This window comes from Hyperolius riggenbachi, chromosome 4 (assembly GCF_040937935.1).
Source record: "Hyperolius riggenbachi isolate aHypRig1 chromosome 4, aHypRig1.pri, whole genome shotgun sequence".
Lineage (NCBI taxonomy): Eukaryota > Metazoa > Chordata > Amphibia > Anura > Hyperoliidae > Hyperolius > Hyperolius riggenbachi.
Window position 1 is genome coordinate 44,576,823 of NC_090649.1, and position 14,751 is coordinate 44,591,573.

General features: G+C 43.1%; 1 protein-coding gene across 1 annotated transcript in view; it reads right to left on the bottom strand.

Annotated features, from left to right (window-relative positions):
* LOC137571192 (cytochrome P450 2K4-like) overlaps positions 1-14,751 on the bottom strand; it is a 45,929-nt gene that overhangs the window by 2,320 nt on the left and 28,858 nt on the right. The window contains exons 7-9 of the mRNA XM_068280016.1: positions 13,202-13,343; positions 7,483-7,667; positions 6,237-6,378 (exon numbers count right to left, since the gene is read on the bottom strand). Coding sequence (XP_068136117.1) covers positions 6,237-6,378; positions 7,483-7,667; positions 13,202-13,343 — 469 coding nt within the window. The remainder of the gene's footprint in view (positions 1-6,236; positions 6,379-7,482; positions 7,668-13,201; positions 13,344-14,751) is intronic.

Consider the following 14,751-nt stretch of genomic DNA (forward strand, 5'->3'; position numbering starts at 1 on the left):
TAGGCCTAAGTGCAACGTATCATAGATTATACGATAAAGCCTGGTTACCATTCACAAGGGATGAACCAAGAGCCACAACGCTCAAGACAGACCGATTGCTTTGCTGAGGTAACGAAGATAAGATTGCTGTTCAAAACATCTGTATGTCTGTTTTCCCAATAAACACCTTAATCTTTAACGACGTCTAAGCAGTTCTATCTCCTGTGCTGTTGCTGTGATAAGTGTCAAGTTATCACACATTCTGTGATATGGTGCCGAGCAAAGGTGTAGTGTTGTTGCCCATAGCAATGAACAAATATTTATTACAACCAGCAAGCTAGAAAATACTCTGAATAATTTTGACAGTACTTTTTAAATTGTAAACTTCTGGAAAGGTTTTTTTTAACAAGATGAAAAATCATCTCCCAAGAGAAAATGTAGAATAAAAAGGTGAATTGAATAAGGGGCAGAATCTCTTCCGAGCACAAAAGATGAGAAGAATATTCTTCTCATCTTTCGGAAATCTTTTGGAAATGTTTCACTGAACTAGTAAGTGGAAGCAGTGCTGGCAGATACCACTAACTCTTCATCAATTTGCAAGAAGCTGTGTGTTAGTCAGCTCCCAGCTAATTTCCAGCAGCTAGTGGATTTCATTTGCTAGCACAGTTTCTGCTTCCTTGGCTAACAAGAGATTTGCATGTAAGTAAATTCAAAGAGAAGTGAAAGAACACATTAAAAACAAACAAACAAAAAAAAAACTAGTCTTTCATGGGGGCTGGTATTTCTCCAAGAAATTCAGAACTTTAGAGCGTGGGGTTACACCTCATGAGCAATGCCAACCCATAGAGTCCATAAGATCGATTGACACTCTGCTAATGACGGAGGGGGAAGGTTTAGAACACTTCTGTTTGGACAAACATCTCATCCTCACCGCCAGTGCCCAGTGTGGGCCTCTTACGGTGAAATCTGGAATTCCCATGTAAAAATGGGCGAATTCCACTCCCTCCAGATAGTATGAGTACACGCCCATTTCCACAAAGAGTTACAATAAATAAAAACACCCACAATGTGAAAATTAATTTAATAATATTTATTTTTAACAAAAAGTTACCTTTTATAATTGATCCTACACCAATATCCTTTTATGAACCTGACTGAAAGGCCCCTGATGCAGATCCACAACCGTTACACACCTGATGCAACATGTTGGTAAACTCCCTTTGCATGGAGCCTATTGGCAATAGCAAGCCTTATTTGGTTGTTAACCTTTGGCAAGCATACTCTGTAAAACGGAGGATTGTTTTGATGACCCAATTTTAGAGTACCTCCTCACCTTCCTTATGGACCATGTGGATTGGTACTGCTCAGGGGGCTGAAGGTGGCCATACATCTCTCGACTTGGCAGCCAATCAACCATCTGATTCAATAATTATTATTGATGCAGATGAAAATCGGTGCTGGCAAGAGCATGCCCATTGCCCGATTGACGATGCAACCAATTTCTTGATGCAATTGGTTTCATGTATGTATTGGAAGTGCTGCAAGATGTTGAGCCATCATGGTTGATCGGGTGTGTGGTGTTAACAACAAGCAATATCGGAACGAATGACAAAACCCCCAGCGCTGTCCGTTAATGCAAAACGTTCCCCCCGGCCATGGACAGGTAAAGTATACTGCACCAGGGGGTTGGAATTATAACATTTTACATTGGGGGGCAGCGTCGGACCAGCAAGGCAGTAGCCAACAGATATCTTTCCAATCACATTCAATTAGAGAGAGATCTGTCTCTTGGTCAAATCTGCCTGACATTACTAGATGCAGGGGCGCCTCTGGCCATTTTGTCACTCCAGGCAAGGAAATCTGTGCCGCCGCCCCCCCTCCCCCATTAAAATAATCACAATGCTGCAGCATTTCACCAGAAAATAATTGTATTACAGTAGTGGTTCAGTGCAATACTACGAGCCGCCAATCTATCGCCTCTATACCACTGTGTCCAATTGAAAAATGTACTGTTTGATCGTAATTTTGATACATTTTTGCAACGGATACATTGATCGAAAGTATAATCGATGTGGGTGGTTGGTAATCACCAGATTCAATCCTAGTGAAAGAATCTGTCAGTAGAAATGAATGCATGTATTGACAGCTATAGGCTAGGGTTACTAATAACAAGATCGGGGTGATTAAATTGTGAGGGTAAGAGGTGGTGGGGGGCAAAGTGGAGAATGACAAGGAACATTTATATTGCATTTTTCTCCTGGCGGACTCAGGAGCTGCAGCCACTAGGACGCACTCTATAGGCAGTAGCAGTGTTAGGGAGTCTTGCCCAAGGTCTCCTAGTGAATAGGTGCTGGCTTACTGAGCAGGAATAGCTGAGGTTTGAACCCAGGTTGCCAGTGCCAGAGGCAGAGCCCTTAACCATTACACTATCCAGAGAGAGGGGAGAAAAAAACTTTTATTTAGCTTCCCTGTATGACAAGAAGACAGCCAGCACTAGGGTAAGGGGGGAGCGAAGGTTAATAAGGGAGAGAAGAGAAGTGGAGAGATACTGAGATGGAGCAGAGAGCTTAGATAGTATTGCAGTCCCATATCTCACAGAGGCTACTTGCCTGTAATGTGACTCCTGTCCCTACCAGTCTCTCACTCAAGTCAGAAAGCAGCCTCCTGGAGTCTATGGACAGTCAAAAACTTTTCAACCTGTGTAATTCCTTATCAAGCTGCCCACATGCAGTCTTTACAATGGTGAGAGAGCAGACAGAGTTTTTTTCTATGGACTCAGCATAAGGCAAGCCTCCTCAGCCAGCCTAGTGCTTCACATTGCCTTATACAAGAAAAACCTCAATGCATCAGGCACTGTACCAGCAGTCTGGAGGAAAATCTCCCCCCTTTGCACCCGGCCAGTCCGTTCTGGAATGCCTTGTACCTGCTTCCCAGAGAGACAGCATCCTCTGCTGATGTTTTCTTTTCATGGTCATAAGGAGGGGCGGCATAGGAGTGAACAGACACACTCCTAGATCCTGAGATAACACTAATTAGGGAACGTCATACAAAGTGTTGTAGACAAAAGTTTTGTAGACTCCTTATGAGAGGCTGAGCAGCAGATACCTTCATTAGAACTTTTTATCTCTGCACCCTCAGTTTTCAGTCTCTAAGGACAGGAAAACTAAACTTTTTCCCCCTGGAAGCGCCCCCAGATAAATCTGCTGCTCCAGGCAGTTGTCTTATCAGCTGGTGCCTAGAGGCGCCTCTGACTAGATGCATGGCTACCTTAAGCCTCACATTTTTACTTAGGTATGTGGACCCTACACTGTAAATTTGTATGTGTTTTTCATTGTGTGCTTTTTTTTTTACAGTATTACAAGATTCACAAATTGACTGCTGAAAAATGTTTTTTAGACTATAGCATGGGGATGATAGTCAGCTAATACCACCTCAATCCCACCCCTCTCCGGGTTTAAAATGTTATTTTGTGCTTAAAACTATGGCATGGAGATAAAAACAATCAGTTTGCTTGGCTCTATGGCACTGGCGTAACTACAGGGGATGCAACCCCTTCAGCCGCAGGGGGGCCTGGGGCCCCTCTGGGGTCCGCCCGCTGTGTGCAGGGGGAGTGTTGCTGCCCGCCCTATTGTGAGATCTAATAGACGCCGCGCCAGTTCATTCCCTGCAGCCAGCAGTCTCCCAGGAGGCAGAGCAGGGCTATGAGAAGATGGTGCCCGAAGCCCTGCACTGGAGACTATTTGTGTCTCCAGTACAGGGCTTCGGGCGCCATCTTCCCGTAGCCCTGTTTTCTGCCTGTCAGCGTGGGAGATTTGCTTCAGAAGGACTGTCAGGGGAGCTGCGCGCCAGAGGCCGGGAGAGGAAACTTCTGCTAGGTGAGTAAATTTTTTATTTTACAGGTGCCCACATTAGGATTTTTTCTGGTGACTGCTGCCAACTTTACGATTATTTTCTGGTGACTGCTGCCCACTTTACAATTACTTTCTGGTGACTGCTGCCAACTTTGCGATTATTTTCTGGTGACTGCTGCCAACTTTGCGATTATTTTCTGGTGACTGCTGCCAACTTTACGATTATTTTCAGGTGACTGCTGCCTGCTTTACAGTTATTTTCTAGTGACTGCTGCCCGCTTTACGATTATTTGCCGGTGACTGCTCCCCATTTTACAATTTATTTCTGGTCAATGCTGCCCACTTTACGATTATTTTCTGGTCACTGCTGCTCACTTTATGATTAATTTCTGGTGAAATGCTGCCCTCTTTACGATTATTTTATGGTGACTGCTGCCGGCTTTATGATTATTTTCTGGTCAATGCTGCCCACTTTACCATTACTTTATGGTCACTGCTGCCCACTTTACAATTATTTTCTGGTCACTGCTGCCCACTTTACGATTATTTTCTGGGGACTGCTGCTCACTTTAAGATTAATTTCTGGTGAAATGCTGCCCTCTTTACAACTATTTTCTAGTGAAATGCTGCCCACTTTCCTATTAATCTCTGGTTAAACATTGCAGCATTACTTTACGATTATTTTCTGGTCACTGCTGCCCACTTTATGATTATTTTCAGGTGACTGCTGCCCGCTTTACGATTATTTGCCGGTGACTGCTGCCCGCTTTACAATTATTTTCTGGCGACTGCTGCCCGCTTTACGATTATTTTCTGGTGACTGCTGCTCATTTTACGATTATTTTCTGGTCAATGCTGCCCACTTTACGATTATTTTATGGTCACTGCTGCCTACTTTACGATTATTTTATGGTCACTGCTGCCCACTTTACGATTATTTTATGGTCACTGCTGCCCACTTTACGATTATTCTCTGGTGACTGCTGCTCACTTTACAATTAATTTCTAGTGAAATGCTGCCCACTTTCCTATTAATCTCTGGTTAAACATTGCTGCATTACTTTACGATTATTTTCTGGTCACTGCTGCCCACTTTACGATTATTTTCAGGTGAATGCTGCCCGCTTTACGATTATTTGCCGGTGACTGCTGCCCGCTTTACAATTATTTTCTGGTGACTGCTGCCCGCTTTACAATTATTTTCTGGTGACTGCTGCTCATTTTACGATTATTTTCTGGTCAATGCTGCCCACTTTACGATTATTTTATGGTCACTGCTGCCTACTTTACGATTATTTTATGGTCACTGCTGCCCACTTTACGATTATTTTATGGTCACTGCTGCCCACTTTACGATTATTTTCTGGTCACTGCTGCCCACTTTACCATTATTTTCTGGTGACTGCTGCTCACTTTACAATTAATTTCTGGTGAAATGCTGCCCTCTTTACGACTATTTTCTAGTGAAATGCTGGCCACTTTACTATTAATTTCCGGTTAAACATTGCTGCATTACGATTATTTTATGGTGAAACGCTGCCTCATTACAATTATTTTATAGTGAAACGCTGACCCATTACGATTATTTGGCACATATGGGGGGGGGGGGGGCATCCAAATTTTCACAAGGGGGCCCAGTGATTTCTAGTTACGCCCCTGCTCTATGGTGCAACCTGAAGCTTTTTACTTTCCAAGTTGCTGGTTCAGAGGCTGCCTGTAAGGGCCATGGCACACGGGTCATTGCACTGTTCTGACGTTTCTAGAGGTTTGGACATGTCACACATTTAAAGCATAACTACAGTTTCTACATGTACTATTTGTTAAAGGAAAACCATGCATACCCCGTAGAATACAGTATATAGTGTTGCTAAAGTCATTATTTAAAAAAAAAAAGTCTCCCAATGTTAAAGAGGAACTCCTACTAAATACATTATTAAATATAGCATGATACTGAATATTCTTGAGTTATAATGAACTCTCCATTACAAGTTTTTGATTTATTTCTTATGTCTCCTTCCTAAAACAACTCAAAGCAAACCTGCAGCAAAAACAAATGTACGGTATAATGAATTCTATGCATATTACATATAAGGAATTGAACATTAGTAGCAAAGAAAAGAGTCTCATATTTCTGTCACAGTTGCAGATTTAAAAGCACCCTCTGACTTTTAAACTATGAAAAAAGCAAAAACAATGACCTTTTGAAATACACAGGACTGTATTGGACCCAATGGGTCGCAGAGCTCAGAGAAACTCTTTCACATTGATAACAACAAAGGTTTTTTTTTTAATGCTTCTTGTACTGGAGAACAATATGAGACTCTTCTTTGCTACTAATGTTATATTTCTTCGCCGTACTACACAAACAATCCATTATCCCATAAGTTTATTTTTGCTTTCTCTTACCTATTAAGAAGGGGATGAAGGCTTCATTTTTCTTGAAGTTCCCTTCTGCATCAAGAAAGTGTTCTGGGTAGAAATCATGGGGTTTTTCAAAATATGCCTCATCTGTCATCAAAGAATACATCAATGGGAACACAGAAGTGCCCTACGACCATTGCAAAAAAAAAAAAAACATTTTCAGATATACAATATAAAAATGTTACACCTAAAAGGGGTTCTTTAACCTTTATATAAAAAAAAGTTTAACTTACCTGGGGCTTCTACCGCTCCCCTGCAGACACCCTGTGCCTGCGCCGCTCCTCAAAGATCCTCGTGTCCCCTGGAGCGGGTCACTTTCTCTTTTTTCGTCTAACTAGATGTACGTCACTGCACCTGCGCAGCCGTGGTCGCACCCGTCCTCGCTCCTGCTTGCATCTTCGGGAGATTCCTGCGCAGGCGCAGTACAAAGTTTTTGTCTAGTTAGTTTTCGTTTGTCTGGTTAGACAAAGAAAGAGAAAGTAACCCACTCTGGGGGACAAGAGGATCCATGAGGACCAGCGCACGACAGGTCTGCAGGGGGACGGTAGAAGCCCCAGGTAAGTTAAACTTCTTTTTTTAATAGGTTAAAGAACCCCTTTAAATTTATGTAGGTTTGTGTTTGTCATTTACTGATTGCAACTTCACAACATCTATAAAATGCATTTCTCCAACTAATATATGCTACGGCACTGCCGCATCAGTTGGGGACCAGTATTACCAATATTTTACTAGACACTGCCTTCCACCCATTCTACCCTTAACTGTCTGATATGAGTGCCTAACCTTAACCGCCCACCTAATGCCTAACCATAACCACCCCATATATGCCAAATCCTAACCCCCACACCTATCATCTCACCCCAGCCTTCTCCCCTAGTGCCTAAAAAGAACACCCCATACCTAATGCCTAACCCTAACTCCCCTTGTAAGTGCCTAACCTCAACCATCCCACCTAATGCTTAACCTTAATCCCCCTTCCTAACATTAGCCTAGAAATCCCGCACCCAAACAACCAATCATCTGAGATCAGCTACAACCACTAATTTCTATGTATTAAGCAATCAGCTAGTAGCCACATCGAGCACCCAAATGACTGCCTGGGAGCCTGATTACTGAAAATTAGCATAAGCTTCTATTAGAGTCCTGCCCATTGTGGGGCTCTAATTGCCCTGATCTGAGAGAGTGTATTACTCTCGGGTACATACAAAAAATCAAAATAAAGAAGAACTACCTTTGGAATAAAATACCCTTTGAATTCAACATCTTGAATGGTCTCATGGGGAACACCTGCAGGTATGATGTCCCCAACTCGTTGTATCTCATGGATGACGGCGTCAGTATACGGCATCTCCTTCCTGTGCTCGGCTTGAGGTTGAGCTGTGCCGATAATGGTATCAATCTCCTTTTGGACTTTTTCTGCCAGGAAACAAATATTACTTCATAATTCGTAGCTTTCCACATGTGGACTTGTCTTCCATGTTTTACCCGCTAGGCAAATTTTATATAAATCGGTACTCAGTAGACAAACAAGGCCACAATGCTCCTCACTAGCCAGCTGCTTCTTGTGCATGGGTGGCCGGTGCCATTACCAGATACACCACATCTGCTAGTATAATCATAGGTAAGATAACAAACTGCGCAAAAAAAGTGGGATCAGCGCATCACCAGGCCGCCTCTGAATGGCCTCAGCTCAGAGATGCGCTGAGCCCCCCCAGAAACTGCAAACGCACCTTGAACTAACATCCTCCAAGTGGTAGACAGGTCATGTGTGTGCTCATTGTGTATTTGAATCCCATGAGTGGGGTGTGCACTTTTTTGCAGGTAAGCACTCATCTGTTTTTAAGTAGCGCTGTTCATTTCTTTGCTATGTTTGATTGATTTATTTCTGGTCAGCTGCTCCCACTTAATAGTTTTCCTTTGGTGTATATGCAGAGCCTCTGTTTGGGTTCAAGGTGCGTTTGCAGTTTCTGGGGGGGCTCAGCGCATCTCTGAGCTGAGGCCATTCAGAGGCGGCCTGGTGATGCGCTGATCCCACTTTTTTTGCGCAATTCTCAATTTTACTGGTAGCGCGCCCAGACTATGCATATGCATAGGTAGAATTTAGTTAGTGTTAGGTCCCCTCCCATGGAGGAAAGACTTCTTCGACAGTGGGAGGGACAAGTACCTAACAAATTGCAAATTGTTAGTGAAACTAACATCCTCCAAGTGGTAGACAGGTCATGTGTATGCTCATTGTGTATTTGAATCCCATGAGTGGGGTGTGCACTTTTTTGCAGGTAAGCACTCATCTGTTTTTAAGTAGCGCTGTTCATTTCTTTGCAATATAACAAACTGGTACCATCTCTAGTTTGTTATAGATCGGTGCACTAAAGTATTCAAGATACCCATGAACTGTGCCACCCCAGAAGAGACATGTATGCACAGGGATGCCCAACGAGGTACATTAACATCACTACAATGTCGATTTATACTTTTTCGGCCCTAGGCCAAGAATGTTGTGGTTCCCTTTCCATATGCAGCAGTGCCCCTCCCATTCCATGTGTAGCCCCCTCTTCCATGTGTATCATCCATGTACAGCTGCCCCTCTCTTTTATGTACAGTTCACTTGAACATCACTGTCCCTTTTTCATGTGTTACTCCCCATTTACTGGCTTCTTTTTTATACATAGCAATTTCTACTTCACATCCAGTTGCCTCCTGGCTTGGGCAGCTACTCAAGACCTAGGCCTTTGTGGCCTTTCCAGAAATATGGCCTGGACCTCAGATGATTTTGGAAGCAAAATATTAACAATATTTAAAATATTGATAATATCTACATGCTCTCCCTTACTAATAGTAACTTCCCTCCACTGACTTTCCTCTCACCGACTAACTCCTAACATTAACCTCTCTCCATGCCTAACACCGACCTTGTTTCCCGCTACCTTACTGTGTAACACTAACCTTTCTATCACTGCCTAACTCCTAACACTAACCCTCGGGGCTCGGTTATATTATAGCTGAACTCCATTCCTATCCCCTCACACTAACCCACCAACCCTGCCACAAATCATAATAATGCTAACATTTGAATAGCTCTTTTCTCCGGCGGGACTCAAAGTGCTTGATAGCTGCAGCTACTAAGGGCACACTCAATAGGCCACCCTGCAGTGTTAGAGGAGACTTGCCCAAGGACTCCTTACCAACTACGTACTGGCTTTAAAGAGGATTCAAATCCAGGTTCCCTGTGTCAGAGTCAGAGCCCTTTACCTGTACTTTATGCAGCAAAGGAAAAGAGGCGCCCAAAATATATAAAACACTTTAAAATCAATAAAATAAAGAAGCTTGAGGTGGCTTACCTCATAGACGACAAACTGACTTAATGAAGGCGCCCCGAGTCTGGCATATAGATGGCTCTGGCACTTTTGATTGGCCTGAGGAAGTGGGCATAGTCCCACGAAACGCGTTGCCTGTGCTTAATTATCCATTAAACGTCCTTAATTAAGTGAATTTGTTGTCTATGAGGTAAGCCACCTCAACCTTCTTTATTTTATTGATTTTAAAGTGTTTTATATATAGTGGGTGCCTCTTTTCCTTTGCTGTACCCTACTCCCCCCACCTATTCAGGAGGTGGGCGTTGCGCACCTGTTTCGGGTGTGCAAAGTTTTTTGCTAAGAGAGCGACCGAGTCCAGGACCGCTGGCAGACCTGATTGTGTCAGGTGTAATACACTTCCGGTGCCTGAAGTGGTCGGTTGCCCCTAGCGCAACCCACCTTTGTGAGTACCCTTTTTTCAGAAGTGCTTTTGATACTCAATACTTGTGACATACTGCACTATTTGGGCTCCCGCTTGTCTTTGTCTTTTTCTTCCAGTGCTGTACGTTGTACTCTATGCAGCCACACTAATAATTCTGATGTTTGCATAGCGCTTTTCTCCAGTTGGACTCAAAGCAGTAAGGACACTCTTGGTAGGCCACAGTGCAGTGTTAGGGTGTCTTGCCCAATGACTCCTTACTTAGCAGGTACTGGCTTACTGAATAAGATTCTAACCCTGGTCTCTATGTCAGCGGCAGAGCCTTTATCATGCACCAAGCTTACCGAGCTATATAAGTTTGAGTACGCTGTAGCCAAGCTAACAAGCATTCTGTGTGTGTCCTCAACTTATACTGTAATTGCTCCATGCACTTGGCTATACTATAGTCCAAAATAACCCCCTGCCAAACTTGCATTGTGATCTAAGGAGGCATCGAATTACATCTGGCGCCACCATGCCGAAACCACCTGCCTCATGCCCAGCTGTAGAGAAGACCAACATGATTTCCAGCCATTCCTTCCTACATATTTTGCATATTTGCATATTTTGCCTAACTGCAACAAGTATCAATGTGATAGGGCAGTGTTTCTCAAACCTGTCCTTGTGACTCCCCAATGGTGCGTGTTTTGCAGGCAACCTCACCTACGCTCAGGTGGGGTAATTAGTGTCTCAGCTACATGGAATCCATCTAGCTGAGACACTAATTACCTCACTTGTGCATAGATGAGGTTGCCTGCAAAACATGCACCATTGGGGAGTCAGGGGGATAGGTTTGGGAAAGTGGGGGAAATTTATCAAGAGTGTCTGAGACAAAATATTGATAGGTGTTTAGAAACCCGTGCAGAACCGTCTCAGACATCTTAAGAAATCACTAGATAGTGCAGATTCCTTCCAAAACTGTTGTAAAGTAGGAGGAGTTACGAAGGTCTCTCAGACAGTGCAGTGTGTGAGGGGAATTGCTGTTGCTGAGGTAGCCAACACACCTGCTATATTGCATCAATGCCCAGCACAGAACAGCTTCAGAGGACACCGGGCAGCAGGGCGGAGGAGCCCCTTACAAATCATGCCTGGCCTGCACTGCTGAACTATCTGTAGAACTGCTATTAAGCTCTTCCTAGTCTGCGGCTGTTAGGGATGGATTTTTTTTTTTTCCTAATTGTAGTGCAGTTCTAGAAATGCACACTAAACTGTCACTATTAAGTAGAGAGTGAGAACCCACGCAGCCATGGATGCGCAGCCACGAGCACGAAACCGCAGTGTAATTTGTCACATGATTAGACCAGGACTGGCGGCGGGGAACGTAGCATCGGAGGAGGACGGCGTGGGGCATTACAGCTGCAGGGGGCAGACGAAAGCCCCAGGTAAGTGTCGGGTTTATCTTTTTAACCCCCTCCACAGAACAGAAGGAAAAACTGTCTGTAATGCTTTGATAAATATGGCCTACTGTGATAGGGTATTTTTTCAAATGAAGATATTACATAAGATCATATTCATAATCCAAACACTTTCTAAGGTCCACTCAAAGTATTTCAGAAATGTGTCAAAAACCTGAGCGGTTTTTGCCTTTTTCATGATTGCTAACTCAGTAAAGGACCAGCCCTTAAAGCGTTGCTATCATATAAATCCGGCATAGCAGGGTCTGAACCCTCTATAACAGTAATTATAGATTGACGGTATACCTTGAAATGAATCAGAGCACTCAGTGTATGATTTTATATAAAAAATTGTATTTGCTTATCATACAGCATATATACTGTAGATTGTGAGCACCTCTGAGGGGTAATTAGTTATGCGTCTGTATACTCTGTTAAGTGCTACAAAATATGTCTGTAGTATCTGAACAAATAATAATAATTATAATAATTACAATAATAATAATAATAATAATAATAATACAGTGGGGTCTCAGTTATCCGGCACAAGTGGGGATTGCCTGATGCTGGATTTGCGTCATTTTCCCGATGTCTGAGATTTCAAGCAACCGGGGGGCCTGGACATCAGTGTATTTTGTGAAACTTCGACAAAGCTCTTTTCGTATCGAAAATGTTATTTTCCGATTATGAAAATATATTCTCGCAAATACATTGTATTTTTGCAATATAGGTTAAAGGAAACAATCTGCAAAAAGTGACAGACATGTTTCAAAATGATTTTCAAAGGCTTTTTTTTTGCTTGAAAGTCAAATTTTATATTATTTTCATGAAAATGAATGCACAAAAAAAAAATCTGCATTTTTGATCAAAACACTAACCCCCACAGAGCAAAAACAGAGCAGCATACAGCAGAAACCACTTACCAGAGCACTGGGTCTGGGCCCCGGACTTTTTCAGCTGCTAGCTGCTTTGCTGCATCTGATTTGTACGGCTCCGGATGTATGCATGTCACCCATATCACCCAATGCAAGTCAGGTGACACATCGGGAGCTGTACGAGGATGCAGCAGAGCAGCCAGCAGCTGTAGAAGTGAAGAGGACCATTGCCTGGAGCTGTGGTACATGGTTTCTTCTGCGTGTTGTTCTGCAAAATAGGAGACAGGGAGAGAGGCGCGCTATCATGGCTCTTTCTGTCTACTTCCCGTTGCTTGAGGAAGCCAGTTGGTAGAGATCCGATTAACCATGACTCAACTATGAGAATAGCAGTAGTAATAATAACAATAATAATAAAGTGTTTCACAAATCAAATAAAATCATCAAACGAAAAACAATCTGTTTGTGTGTGTGTGTGTGTGTGTACAGTGTGTGTGTGTGTGTGTGTGTGTGTGTGTGTGTGTGTGTGTACAGTGTGTGTGTGTGTACAGTGTGTGTGTGTGTACAGTGTGTGTGTCTGTGTGTGTGTACGTGTGTGTGTGTGTGTGTGTGTGTGTACGTGTTTGTGTTTGTGTGTGTGTGTGTGTGTCTGTGTGTGTGGAGTGTGTGTGTGTGTGTGTCTGTGTGTGTGGAGTGTGTGTGTGTGTGTGTGTGTACAGTGTGTGTGTCTGTGTGTGTGCGCGCGTGTGTGCGCGCGCGTGTGTGTGTGTGTGTGTGTGTGTGTGTGTGTGTGTGTGGTGTGTGTGGTGTGTGTGTGTGTGTGTGTGTGTGTGTGTGTGTGTGTGTGTGTGTGTGTGTGTGTGTGTGTGTGTGGAGTGTGTGTGTGTGTGTGTGTGTGTGTGTGTCTTCTTACTTTGGATTTGCGGATATTTCATCATTAGCAGGATTCCCCATCGCAGAGTGGTGGAGGTGGTCTCCATTCCAGCAACAAAAAGATCATCTACCAAAGCGACCAAGTTCTCATTGTGAAAATACTGGGTGGATTCTGATTTACCCTGCAAAGGAAAAATATCACAGTGTTAGTAAACCATGAAGTAATTTTTACTGATGTGTTAAAGGAACCCTGATGCTTAGAATTTATACGTATCTGAGGCTTCCTCTAGCCCCCTTCAGGCCAATGGCTCCTCTGCTGTTCTCCTTGTTCCTGCACTTTCCAGCCCAGAAAAAGCTTTAATTCGGCGCATACTGCTAGGCCACGCATACCCCCCATTTTGCTCCTGTTGCCAGGAGAATTCTGCGCTCTCCCCCTCCCAAATGCCTTTTCTATCAAGATGAACGTTTATTTCTACCACCCCATAATACAAGATCATCCACTAAAAATGTACTATATTTTTCGGACTATAAGACGCTCCTGACCATAAAACGCACCTAGGTTTAGAGGTCAGAATCCAGGGGTAAAAAATAGATACTAATCCTGGTGCATCCATGTTGAAGAGTCATCTTGTGGATTATGCCCACTTTGTACCTCTTGTGTCTCCAAAAAAAACGCACAATCTTGCCAACAATGCGGCCCATGATGCAGCTGATACCAATAATATGGCACAGGCACAAAAGTTACCCAATCCACTTGTTTTGGTTCTTAGATCATCTTACAAAAGCAAAATAAATAACATTACCAGAGATGCTCGTTCGGATTCTGCAGAAATGCAATTTCCGAATTTCCGATCTGAAAATTGCCTTTCTGCATAGAAATTCAGAAATCGGTAATGCAAGTGTAGTAGAAGTGGATTTTCACAGAAATTTTCACAGAAATTTCTGCCGACTTTAACATCAATTTTCTCAAAAACTACAAGGTCTTTTTGAGAGATGTTTTTCGTCTTGTTCCTACTTTTCTGCTTAACATTCCCTGAAAAGTTGGTGTTTCTAGCACCTATGGGGGCTTTGCTATTCACCTCTAAAGTCAGCATCATACCGCATGGCGGTTCCAATGCGGATTTTCGCTGTAATTTCTGCCGATTTTAACATTGATTTTCTCAAAAACTACAAGGTCTTTTTGAAATATTTTTTTTCTCTTGTTTCCACTTTTCTGCTTAACATACCGCGAAAATCCGCATTGGAACCGCTATGCGGTATGCTGCCGACTTTAGCGGTTAATAGCAAAGCCCTCATAGGAGCTAGAAACACCAAAAAATCAGGGAATGTTAGGCAGAAGAGTGGGAACAAGAGAAAAAAAAATATTTCAAAAAGACCTAGTAGTTTTTGAGAAAATCAATGGTAAAGTCGGCGGAAATTACAGCGAAAATCCGCATCGGAATGCGGAAATCGTTACCGGAAAGCGGAATCGGTAGCGATAGCAGTAACTGGCAATGGTGGAATGCAGATTTTCGGCTGAAACGGAAATTGGCATTTGCGACCATCCCTAAACATTACAACAACTAGTTACATTATCACTATTTGTCCTCA